The sequence below is a fragment of the Tetrao urogallus genome (genome assembly GCF_951394365.1).
Source record: "Tetrao urogallus genome assembly, chromosome: 1".
NCBI lineage: Eukaryota > Metazoa > Chordata > Aves > Galliformes > Phasianidae > Tetrao > Tetrao urogallus.
This window is the reverse complement of record NC_136813.1, coordinates 94,358,328-94,371,917: the sequence shown is the minus strand read 5'-3', so window position 1 is coordinate 94,371,917 and position 13,590 is coordinate 94,358,328. Positions and strand designations below refer to the sequence as shown.

General features: G+C 34.0%; 1 protein-coding gene across 2 annotated transcripts in view; it reads left to right on the top strand.

The window, feature by feature from the left end:
* Positions 1–13,590, top strand: part of NCAM2 (neural cell adhesion molecule 2) — a gene marked incomplete at both ends in the record, with an annotated part of 250,461 nt that overhangs the window by 114,309 nt on the left and 122,562 nt on the right. The window contains 2 exons of one of the 2 annotated variants that reach the window (XM_079547212.1): positions 10,783–10,857; positions 11,614–11,820. The exons of the other annotated variant lie outside the window; for it this stretch is intronic. Coding sequence (XP_079403338.1) covers positions 10,783–10,857; positions 11,614–11,820 — 282 coding nt within the window. The remainder of the gene's footprint in view (positions 1–10,782; positions 10,858–11,613; positions 11,821–13,590) is intronic. 2 annotated transcript variants of the gene reach the window in all.

The following is a 13,590-nucleotide window of genomic DNA, read 5'->3' as shown; positions in this document are numbered from 1 at the left end:
AATTCAAGGTCAAATTATGATTATTAAATGGATCAGCAGATTAGCTATTTTTTATTTCTTTGCATTTTCAGTGACTGGATAACTGCATAAAGCTTCACATCTAGAAAATGAAGCTTGTGCAGGCATTCTTCCTGTCATTTCCCTTAGTGCGTATACAGTTTTATAGCCAATTTCAGCCAAACAGAAGCTAGAGGCCTGAAGCTGCCTGATGCAGCTATTCACATGAGTTCCTCAGAAATGTGCAACAGGATATTTGTCTTTCTAAAAAAAATAGCTTTTGGTCAATTGCATGAGGAAGTGTCCCTCTGCTGCCTTCTGTCACACAGCAACAAAACGTAACAGAACATTAACAGGAAGGCTCAGTCTCCACTGCCAACTACCAACATCTGGTATGTTGGGCCAACATAATTAAATGGGAGTCATTACTTTTGGAGCAGTCCTTGTACTTTTTTTTTTTCTGTGTATTTTCCTGCTTGGTATTTAAGCGCTTTTTTTCTTTTTCTTCCAAAGGTAAATGTATTTTCACAACAAGTGTACTGTTCAGTATTGGTGTGTAGTGGGTGAAGTAATGTACCTTCTGTAAAAGTATGAGCTAAGGCCTATGCTTTGTCAGAAACTGACCCTTTAGTTATTTTATCTTTGCCATCAATGATGCCATCAATCTCTTTGTCTTCATTGTTTTGAAAATTAGAGGTCTCATATACTCTCTCATTCCAGTTTTTCTTAAGGAATGATTTTTGCTGGAGAAAAATAATTCATCAGAGATGTGTTATGAAAAAATGGAATTGACTGTGAAAGAATACATTATTCAGATTAAGTTCAAAGGTTGCTTTTTTTTTTTTTTTTTCTTTCTATGACTTTCTGTTTACTTGTTAGGGATTCATCAGTTTCTGTTCCTAATGAAACAGATGTGCCATGTTACATGAAACTTGTTTCATAATTGGTTTAATACAGCATAGACTTGCAGCATTGTTGAAATCAGTGGTCCTGCTTTTTGGTATCTGTTTTCTTTTACTGGAAGAAAGTGGAGTAGTCTAGAGGGACAGTCCTACTGAGGGGTGTATTTGGAAATATTTACATCAATTTTTTTTTTTAATTAATTAATTTGTTTTCTAAGATGTTTCTCTTAGGAAAAAAAAATCAATTTTGTTTTGTATTTTATAGAATGAACTTTCATAGGTAACATTTCTATGTATATATTTTTTTATTTAGAATATTGTACTTGATTGGTTTTTGTAGTAATTTAAAACAAAAATTAAAATCTGAGTAACTAAGATTATTGGAGGTGGTAGTCGGAAGAAAAAAAGGTTTCTTCCATAAGCCAAAAAAAAAAAAACCCTAGAACATCAGATTTTTTTAAATAAAATATTACATAATGGTATTTGAGAAAGGATATTAATGGTACACAAAACAGTTTGATAGTCAGCACAGTGTTACTTGCTACAAATTTTGTTCAGGGATTTGGTAGTAGAAGTAACAATAGAATCCTCATTAATATTCTTGTCATTCTATAGTTATAATGAAATGTGTTTCTTGTTTGTTGACACAAACACAAATTTTGTCTATTCCTTTCATATTCCAGCATGTCTTAATATATAGAGAAAATTATATTATTTATTAAGTGTCATCTTTAAAATACATAGTTGTCAAGCATACCTGGGAACTGGAACTGCATTTTACCCTTCCTCTTTGATTCTGCCTAATGATAATGTTACTGGAGAAACTGTGATGAATGATGAATTATAATAATCTGGTTGAACATTATCTTTCAGTTAGAGAAAAGATCGAGAGTAAAATTCTATAATATCAGGAAAAATTGGGAAAGGAAATCACAGAATCCTTGGAGTTGGAAGAAACAGCTGAGGGTCATCTAGTCACACTCCCCTGCAGTGAATGATGTTCTGTTCACAAAAGTGGAAGAGATAAACACTCAGTGAAGTAGTCTGGCACCAACTGTATGAAAGAAAATATTTTTGGAAAAGTATAAATTAATAATGTAATTAATTTTCAGTAGTTTTTGAAGAATCCAAAAGTTTTAAGGGCTTAGAAGATAGTGAATTTGCTATAATAGAGAATGGATCTTGCAGGGGCCGTTAAAAATGAGTGCTACAAATACACCTTTGGACAGCTAAAAAAAACCTCAGTAAAAACTTGTGCTGATTCTTCAGATTGTCATGTTTAGCTGTTCTGAAAACTGTAGCACTTAGTAAGATATCTGACCTGACCTGTTTTGTGTTATTCAGTTGGAAATTTAAAGTTTAGTTGCACTTGCTTACAGAAAGTATTTGTAATCCTGAAAGTAGTTATAACTTGACCAGTAAATATCTAAACAAAAGAGTTACAGCAACCTTAATGGAAATGTTTTAAAGTTCATGAAAAGATTAATTTTTTAAAGCCTATGAATGTCTGCTGCAATAGGTTGTTTGCTTATTAATTTGTCTTGTTATTTTCATATTAATTGCCACCCTGTTGGTTCTCAATTAGAAAGCCTTCAAAGCAATCCTTTGAGAGGAAATTAGTTTCTTAAATCACGATAATTAAAAATGGGAACTTGTTAGTGCCCATACAGTGACACTCAAAGATCAAAGAGCTTAAGGGTTAAAAGAAAGAGCTTGAAAAGCCGGTGTGATTTCTAATGATCTCTGACAGCGTCAGTTATTTATGAGCATTTCCTTGAACTTCTAATTTTTCAAAACAAAAAGAATATTTATGCTTGAAACTATTTTTATAATCCAGATGGGGCTCAGGAAACTGTTCTGACATTCTTCCATAAGTCAAAGAGAATACTTCAACTGTATGAACAACAGTAATTTTTTATACTACCTTAATATGAACTCATTCTTTTTAGGTAAAGTAACTAGATTTTCAGTGGATTTTCTTTTTAATAATCCTTCTAATACCGATGATAAGAATGTTTGTTATTTGCCTATTCTTAATATTTACATTTTTTAGTTTCAGGTCATTTTCACCAGAGTATCAAAACTTTGGATACATTTCTCTATTTTCTAGTAAGATGGTTCAGTGAAGGTGATTGAAACAAAGCTCGTATCAATGTATGTTGATTAAAAAAAAAATAGTTTAACCAATCCCTATTTATAATTTTTAATCTCTGAAGTTATCACTATTGTAACTGTAATTCTTAAATTATAGAGTTCATCTATATTAATTTTTTTTTGTTGTTGTTGTTTTTGTATGAATCACTGGTGTGCTTTAGAACTGATTTCCCAGATGACCATCCTTATTACTGTGTTTTGTCTGACATTGTGGAATGATCACAAAGCAGGTAGACTGGGTTCTTTATTGTGAGATTGAGGTGAAACATGTATGTTTGGAGTGACAGCTAAAGAGTTAACCCACTGAAGACACTTCATTTCATAGGGCCATGTGAAAGTCCAAAACATCACATCTGAAACTCATCTAGCATGGACTTCAGCACTGTCATTAATTTATAGGAGGGAGAGGAGGTTCTTTTAATATCTGTAGACCCGGCCTGAGATTAAGAAGCAGCGGTTCAAATGTTGGTCCAACCAGTTTATTATGAATCCTAATCAGGGAGATGGGGAAGGGAAGGAGGGCAATAGAAAAGGTAAAAAAGAAGCAAGAATCATGTGAAGTGGGGAGAGTTAGCACCAGGATCCAGCAGCATCCCATTGCATGACGTTTCAAAGATCCAAGGCAAAAGCAGCAAGGGGTGAGAGCAGCAGCATGACCGGCCTTGGGCAAGCAGCAGGAAGAAGTCACAGAGCCAATCCGTGTGGAAGCAGCAGGACTCAGGTAGCAAGCCCAGGAGGCTCTGTCAGCATGCAGGAATTCCGTAGTGAGGAATCTGATGGCAGACACCTCTGTTCTTCTTCAGCAGGCTGGTAGAGTGCATAGCAAGTCCAGGAGGGAGAGAAGCAGGTCGTGAGGCTTCTCATGGCAGAAATCTCTTCTTCTTCATGAGGAATCTGTTGCCAGAAAACCTAAACCTTGTGGTTTTCGATTCCTCTTTTATCCTACTTTTTCTCCTGCCTGTATGACATCCCTGGGTGCTTGAGCAAGAGTCCTGTGAGTACCTCTGAAATGGCTATCTTCCTTGAAATAAGTCCACATAAAAGACCGCTTCACAGCCATTAAGCTGCAGCTTATCTCTCTCACTGCCCTTGGCCTTGTCCATCTCTGTCCTATATTTATTCTGTATTTAAGTGTGATAGTTCATGTACATGCCCAGTTTTATGAAGAACAGAAATACTTGTGAGGTAATTGAATTATTTCTTTACGAAGATTATGTTTTCTACACTTCACAATGTATGTCCTTTCAATAGACTGGTTGTGGTTCTGAAGCTGCAAGACAAATTCTTAAAATATACGCTTTTGTGGATTTGTTAAAATGGGATTGGGAGTATTCACTGCTAAAGAAATTCTGTGCATGAAAATGTATTATCTTTCCAGAGAACGGTGGTGTTAACAGCTATAGAGACAAGTTTTGCTTCCACACAGATAAGGTGCAGTAACTCCAACAGTCACACTTCCATAGCAATTACTTCCAAACCATTTTTTGATAGATGTTTCTTAGGTCTAATTTCTTGCTTAGATAAGGTCTCACCATTTAGCTAAGGTAAGACTTTGTGATAAAATAATATTTGTCTAAAATACTATTATCTTTACTTAATATTTAATATCTCGATTTGATTATTAATTAGAAGATTATCAAGCTTCAGTATTTATGCCTTTATTGCACAGTACTGTATCATATTGGTTGACTTATATCATGCATTTCATCCCTACACCCTCTGTTATGCCCCTTAAAGCAGTTTGATCATCATGTGACTTCTAGCTCTTCTCATCAGGGAATGACACTTCAAATAAAGCATTAGAACTTTGTATCAGGATTTTGTTTCCTGCTGATGCATCCCAATAAATGCTAATATAAGGAAATGGAAAGTTCAGTTAGTCTGAGGCGATTGTGGAACTTGCTAGTTCATTTTAGTTGTCTATCATCATATCTCAGTACTGTCATACTGTAGAGGAGTGATGCTTAATAATTTAGTAGTAGCCCATCCTTCACAAGGCTGAAAACTAACCAGTGTTCATAGAGTTTATTTTTTTGTTCATTGGAAATTGTAGATTCAGTGTAATTTTCAGGTATTTCTACTGAAATTGACTCCTCTTCCCAGAAGCATTCAGGACCGTCAGATAAAAGACAGGCTATCATTAGACCAGTTAGTGTATCTTTAATCATATACTCAAAATAAAAGTAATAATAAAGTTTGAGAGTATAGTGTTATAATGCTTATAAGATGTTAGAATAGTCTGAATAGCGAATTTATTTAATTAACTGCTAAACAGAAATTAGAAGAAAAATCCTTCAGTATCTCAAAATGATGAAGTGTGGAGTAAATTAAACTCTAATAGGTGGTTTGGATTAAATTTTCACCCTTGGTCTCCCCCCACAGTACTCTCAATTACTTCTTTGCCAGTACTGTTAGTCAGAAGGGATTGCAAATACTTGAAAGCACCACAACCTTCACAGGCTTTAAAAGCACCACAGGAACATCATTTCCTCTATACTGATAAACAGATTCCTTCCCCATAGACAGTATACCTAGATATAGAAGAGTTGTGACAGTACATGGTAAAAACTTGTTTTTATAGCTGTTACAGTCAGAAAGATTAGTGTGGTGAAAGGTAATACAAGAGTGAAATGGCAAAAGGGACAAACAGGGAAAGAATGCTCACGTGTCTCTGAAGATCCAGGCTCTCGGGGAAAAACTCCACAAAGAAGAAATCTCCAGAAAAGAGATCCCTCCTCAGTGGCAGTCAGCCCTTAAATGGGGTCTTAAGAGAGCTGCAGCCAGGCTCCACCCCTTCTGGTCACAAAGCTGAATTTCCTTCACTTGCATGCCCAGGGCTGAGCCGGTCCTTTCCTCAGTTGATCAGTCAGTGCTTCATACTGTGACTCAGCAGTTCCCATACAGTAGCATTTTCATGTGTGTCTGTTCTTTAATTATGACAGTTTCAATAATTATACTGTTAATTCTAATGGTCTTCCTTTGTGTGACATCTGATTGCATGCTCTTCTTATATAGCACCTTACATGACCTAAGATATCTTTCAGCATTATTTCTGTTTGGGCTGTTTGCTCTTTCAAATACAAACAGAGTCTTAGCTCTGTTTTGAAATGGTTGCTTTTGTGGAATTCTTTATAAAGAGGTTTACCCTTCCTAGTTGTTTCCTAGTTGTTTCTCACTGGAATGACTCAGATTAGACATTTTCTTACCTAATTGTAACCATGTAGAATTCTTAACATCTTTATATTTCTGACTCTGCTGAATTACTAATTAAAATAAGTTATTTTTATTTATTTAGTTAGTTAGTTAGTTGAAGAAAAAAGTAAAACTAACCTCAAAGAGCATTTGTTCTAAACACCAAATGCCCTTGATCTCTTCATTCTTTTCTATTTTCTCATTTCAATTCAGGGTACCCAGAGGAGTAAAGTATATAGAAAATAAAAATTTAAAAAAAAAAAAAAAATCTTTTTTGATGTTTCAAAATATATCATTATATATTAGCATTAGAAATTTAAGAAAGAATCAGTTTCTGTGAGAATTATGTTAGTATAATTTGCATGCAAAACCCATTCACTGTTATCTGGAATCAGTAAAATCAAAATGTTTTCAGAAGCCTGTATAATAAATGGAAAGAAGATTAACAGGGTAAATGGTTGTTCTGGTTAGGAGTTGGGTACCAATTAAAAACATAATTTCTTTGTGCTTCAGAATAGGGCGTTTTCTAAGCATATTTAACATTAAATGATACTGTAATCATTTGCTGAAAGCAAAAACATATCACTCAAGGAAGTTTAACTGCTACTTGAAGTCAAAGCATACCAATAAGCTAGCTCGTAATTACAGCTAGGGAATTCAAGCTCTCTAGCTTGAATTACAATCTTTACCTTCCTCCCAGCTGTATATAGTAGTCATCTTTTTTGTCTAAGGAGCCACTGCCAAAGACACCTATATTAACTGCTGTAGCTATCGCTCCTCTCCTTGGATGCAGCTTGATTCCCAGCAATGCCTTATACGGTTTTCATACTTGTGTCCTTTCCTTTTTACTGACTCTGTCTTCTGCTTTATGAGCAGCCCAGCAGGTTTAGAATGACCTCTCCGCAGTAGAATGCTGCCTCGTTCCTCAAAAACAAATTTCAAAAAAGCATTCAAATCTATTGACGTAGCATAAACTACTAATTCTGTTGTAGTAAGTTTACACTGAGGAAAGTGGTTGGTTGATTGTTTTTGTTTGCTGTTTTTATCTGTATTGTTTCATACTTTTAAATAGAACTGACGGACTTGAAAGCTTTTCAGGATTTTTGAAGTGATTATTTTTTTGTTGTTTTTATTTTTACCATTGTTTTTTTAAGAAGTGGAATTCTGAAGACGTCCTGGAAGCCAATTGGAGCACAGCTCTAACCAATAATTTTCAAATTCTATCCAAATACTGTCTCTTCTTCCTTTTTGATATGGCATACATTATATACATATGCTTTGAGTATATGTGTTTTAATATATTGCTATGTGGCAGTAATAATGAAACTTCATCAAAGCTTATACTGATGACAGTATATATATATATATATATATATATATATATATATATATACACACAAGCTTCTGTTGTATTCAGAATTCATCTGTGTAGACAGAGCTATGAAAGGTGTGTGATGGAGTTCTGAAATGTGAGGTATACTAGTGTAAATGGCTCTGAAATCAAATAGTCTGCTAAACATTAAATCTTATGAACAGAGTCAACTGTCTCCATATTTAACAGAACAAATGGACCTCTTGTTACTGTTCCTACTTACCTTCCTAAGTGGAAGCCATTAAGAAATAATTTGACAGAATCCTCTTAGCATAGATAATAATTCTTTTGTAATGACTGTGACCAGAGTGGAAGGGATTGCTTTTATCACCTACTGCTAACTGCTTTATTTTGATGTAAAATTGCATGTGTACTGAAGACTTAAATGAAGCCCTCACCAACTTCACTTTTTCCCAGAACAGGAGATACTACTAAAGGAGCATTGTATTCCACTTCAACTAATGCATTGCCTTATATATATATATATATATATATATGTGTGTGTGTATGTGTGTGTGTGTGTATATATATAAATAACTATATGTATGCATGTATGTGTGTGTATATATATATATATATATATATATATACATATAAATAACTTTTTGCTAGTTTAGTAATATCCTTGGAAACATGAGAAGAGGCAGTACTTTGTCAGATCTAGCCAGAAGCCACTATTCATTTCTCGGTTTGTTTGAACATAGCTAGACACAGCCTCTGCTGACTTGAATTCTTGGAACAGCTTCAGTGACCTGATAAAATAAGGATTCATTTGTGTATTCAAAGATGTTCAAACCAGTCTGGTACAAACTACTCCTTTTTACACTTATTCATTAGCTGCTAGCATACAGCTAGCATTAATGTGAATAGTATGCACATTGCATACCATCTTCATCAGCTTATAATAACCTAATGCACCTATGTAATTCTTGAAGTACATTTGGAAGTAATGTAAAACGTTTGGGATATGTGGCCTCTGTGCAATATTTACTTTTAATTGCATGTCTTACTTGAAGAAACTAATGAGTGAGCCTTCTAGGCTGAGGACTGTTTTATTTCCCTGATTACCTAATATGTGCAGATTGCTAGATTAATCACTTAGGCAATATTTTTCATTCTCGTTTGCATAAAGCAATATTTTTCTATTTACATGAAGCTATAAAAGGGTGAATCTGAAAAAAAATGGGCAGATGGTCTTTTATTTTGTAAATACTAGTGTACCGTGTATGGAAAATATTATTTTCATTTTGTTTCAGAGATTTAGCTAGCATATCTTCACAGTTTTTATAACTGCACTTATGCTAATAATTTTAAACTGTTCATCTCTTTGCCAAAATTGTCCTGCAGTATCAAGTATGTATCATGTAGATGAAGAAAAAAAAATTTCTAACTTTGTTTTTCACTTCTTGTCACAGTTTCTTAAATTCTGAATGTTACTTATTTCTTTGTTGAAGATCAGATATTACAGTTTTGTTTGTCTTTTTGATTTCTGTTCTTGACATGACTGTTAAACAGTAATTCAAATCTTGCCTATTTCATGTTCATATCCAGGCTGATTATATACAGATACTTAATTTAATAACAAATCTATTTCATGATGGTTTCAATTGCCATATGATGATTTATGCAATATTACTTAGTATTTTTCTGTGCTCATATTTACTATTAGCAAAGCAATACAATTGTTTTTCTAGCAAGTTTGTAAGTTCTAAGATATTCATGGAGAAATTTTGGCATTCAGAACGTTTGATTTAGATTGTAATAGTTCCTACTTCCAGAGAAGTTTGTTCAGATGATCCTTTGTACCAATTAACAAAAAGGAATCTAGAAAGGTCAGGGTATTCAGTATATGCTCAATACAGTCATTAACATAATAAAAATAGTAAAATATTTCCACCATAATTCCAGCACTGCAGAACTTTGTATTTCAAGATTCCAAACCCCATGTTCGTGAAACAGTACTTTTATTTTTTTTTAAATCTCATGTGAATCCCAGTTATCTACTGTCTACAGTACTAAAGTAAAATTTAGTAAGTGTTCTTCTCTAAACAGAGAGTTCTTTTCTGCGTACCTTTATATGTGTTGATTAGAGCTTGAAATTAACGTGACCTTTTTTATTCATTGATTCATGAACATTTATTGGCCAATTTTGTAAGGTAACAAATCTTGAAGAGCTACAGATACTGTAAGGCTTTATCCAGTAAGCTCTTGAAACTTGCAAGAACTGAGACTGCACAATCTTTCTGGGTAACCCCTTCCAATACATCATAAATAATTTTTTCCTAATGGCCAGCCTGAACTTCTCTTGTTTCTCAATTTATCAGTTGTCTTTCATCCATCTTTTTAATAACTTCCCACAGGCATGAGCAGTTGATTGTTTAGTTCCTCTATAGCTCTCTCCTGTTTAAGCAAGTCCTCCCAACCTCTCCTCATTCATTGAGTACCCAGCTACATCCACCATGTCAACCCATACTTAATTTCACTCATGTGAAGCTTAAAATCATTCTTACATTCTGAGGTTAGGGTTGGGGGAAGCTGGTTGATATGCGGTATTCTGCATTTGGCATGAAGAGCACCTAGAAGAGGTGTTAATTGCTCTCCTTCATCTACTGATGTATATGATCTCCTTGATCATGATCTTGTGAATAAAACCCAGTTGGCTTCTGCTGTTGCCTGTGCACACTTGTCTTCTACGACTGTCCTCAGCTTGAATGATTTCAGTTTCCTTATTTCCTACGAGGTACAAAACTCAGCATTTTTCCTTACTGATTATCATGATGTTCCTACATATGTATTCTTCCTGTCTTTCTAGATCAGTAACCTCATCCAAGTTATTGATAAAGATGTTAAATTTGGAAATAGGCAGAACCCTGTGGTACTCCACTTGTTACTGACCTCAAGGTAGAGAACGATCAATTAACTGCTGCCTTTTAAGCCTAACCATCCAACTAGATTCTTAAGAAACCTACCTGTCTGCTTGTCCAGAGTTTATGGGGATTTGCCTTGGCTGGCAGCCCAGAGAACCTGTACATACATACATATGCTCCAGAAGGCACAATGCTGAATTTGATATACAGCTTATATAGTACGCTGTATAGAATAAGAAAATATAAGCTATCGACATATGAATGAGAATGTGTTCACAGCATACTTTTTATTTTTCAGCTCTACTTCAGGTTTCCATTTCTCTTAGCAAAGTCGAACTCAGTGTCGGTGAATCCAAATTCTTCACATGTACAGGTGTGTATTCATGTTATTTTGAGATTTTTTTTCTTAGATTTTCAACCTTATGCTTAATTTAAAAGTGAACTAATCAATATTAGTTCACAGTATTAACTTACATTTGTGTATTTTTATATATTCATATTGACTTATGAGAATTCTGAGAAATGGATCTTCACTGATTTCACATTTGCAGTCTAGAAACTATTGATTTCAGATTCCAACAAACCGTATTACTTTAGTTTCAAATTTGTCTGCATTGGTGTATTATATAATTTATATCTATCATTGTTCTTACTTGGTCAAGATACTTTTACTTGTTTAAATTAATGATTTAATAAGCTAGTAGGTTAGGCTGTTGTATCCTTAGAAAGTCTTTTCCATAGTGATAGAAGTAAGTCAGAAGAAAAGAGTTTGCTTTTGCTGCTGTCTGAAACGAATTCTTAATGCTGCTGATTTGTGAATGTCCATTGAGAATGACGTATGACCGATTATAAGACAAAGTGATTGCTGACCAGACTTCTTTTCCTTTCAAATTTTATATGTTTCTGTGTTTATTTTTTCCTCATGAATTCTGGAGCTATTAATTAACCTGTCTCAACAATCATACCTTTGTCTGCGGTTTTACCTTTCTTATCTTTCTGCAGTTTCTCAGAACTCCTTCTCGCAGTTCAGCAGTCTATGACTTTGCATAGAGATTGTGCATATGCATTACTTAATGTCTCCTTGAACTTATAACCTTGCATATTATTTATTTTTTTATTTATTTTGCAGCCATTGGTGAGCCTGACAACATAGATTGGTACAATCCGCAAGGAGAGAAAATTGTTTCTAGTCAAAGAGTGGTTGTTCAGAAAGAAGGTGTTCGATCACGTCTCATCATTTATAATGCAGATGTAGAAGATGCTGGCATATATCGATGTCAAGCAACAGATGCTAAAGGACAAACTCAAGAAGCTACTGTTGTTTTGGAAATTTATCGTAAGTACAGTAATATCAAATAGAACACAAAAGAATATGATTTGAGAGCCACTGCTATTGAGAAAGCAAAGCCTATCAAAATACTGTTCCAGGCTCTGGAGTGTATCTTCCAAATAATTGTGTCTCCTGCAGTTTAGTTCACAGTTAGGAAGAAGACTTTATATTATTGCAGATTACTTTCTGTTTGTCACTTTAAATACCATTTCTGTGGGGTGCACGACATGTTCCTCGTGGAAAAGAGGGACTATGAGGGACTACCAGAAAAAAAAGTTTTTTCAGCCTTATTTATAAGTACAAGTACATATGCAACCTATAACAAATATGTACGTAAATAAAGAAGTAAGAAAGGCAAAGTAGATTATTAATTAAGTGAAGTTTAGAGTGAATTTATTAGTTTTCTATCAGTCTTCACATATTCTTGGCCCTGCAATGGAACATTTTATAGAGCATTGAAGCTTAATATGATAAACAGCTAAAATGCATTTCAGTTGCTAACAATTGAATATATGTTAAAAGCAAATACATTCTGTTACTGCTAGAGATTCTCTGAGAGTTTGTTTGTTTTTCCAATTTCACTACATTTGCAGTATAATATATTCTTTAGATTAATCAAAATGACTAAAAGCTAATATTAAATAAATACAGTGAAAAGATATAAGCTAAGGGATGTTTGGGTGAAAGAAGCGGACATTTGCTAACATCCTTTCAGCTGAATTCTTCAGTAATTTCATTGGAGAGTAGTCTTTCATAAAAAATACATTTCTGGTTGGATTAAATGTTAAGGAATTGCCTTGTGACAGAAAATAATCATAAAGCACTGCTTCTGAAAGGTATAGATAACTCAGACAACAAAAGATACACTTTTTTTTTTTTTAAAGCTATTGATAAAACAACCATTAGAATGATGATAGCAGTTACAAGCAATTACATGATGGCTTGAAAGCTGACAGTTCAAAGGATTGCAAGTTCTGTGGAATTCATTTTTATGCTTAAAGCTGCCAGTCACTCTGTCAGCAAGGAGCTGAATGTAGCTGAAATCTTTTGAAGTGTGTGCATATGGTAATTTTAATAATTCTGAGACAAGCCCAAAGACGTACACAAGAAATGGAAATGTTTATGGAGACTAACATATAGAAGTGTCATTGTTTGTATTTGTAATGTATTATAAGGAAAAAGCAGGATATACTGTGTAACTTGTTTGTAAGAGTTTTTCTTCTCAGGTGTAATTGTAGTCAAATACTTCAGATATTTTAAACAAATACTTTATAAAAATGGGCAAGATGTGTACATAGCAAAAGCTCGCTCACTCTGCTGTGGAAAATGTATGGATTATTGGAGCGTGCACTCATATTAATACAGAAAGAATTGCATTCTCTGACTTACATTCTTCAAAATATCCTCTTAAATGGAATTGGCAATGTTTGGTTCTAGGGAATATAAGCCAACTTGTTTCTTCTGCGTGCAAGAAATTCTTGCAGAAATTTTCTGCATTAGATCTTGGATGAGACTATGTTTTAATGCCAGCTTGAAGTTCTTCTGCTGAAATCTCATAATACTGAACTTTTTAAACTCACTAATAAAACTAAATATTAAGTGTGATTACTTGAAACCAGAATCAAGAAAAGGCGTTATCAAAATCCTCAGAATCTTAGAGCAAAAAAATCCCTACAAATTCTTGTGACAAAAATAGAAACTTTTTTCATATAGTTTCCCATTGTTTTTTAACTTATGTTTTACTCAGCTGATAATTTATCATAGTCAATGAAGCTG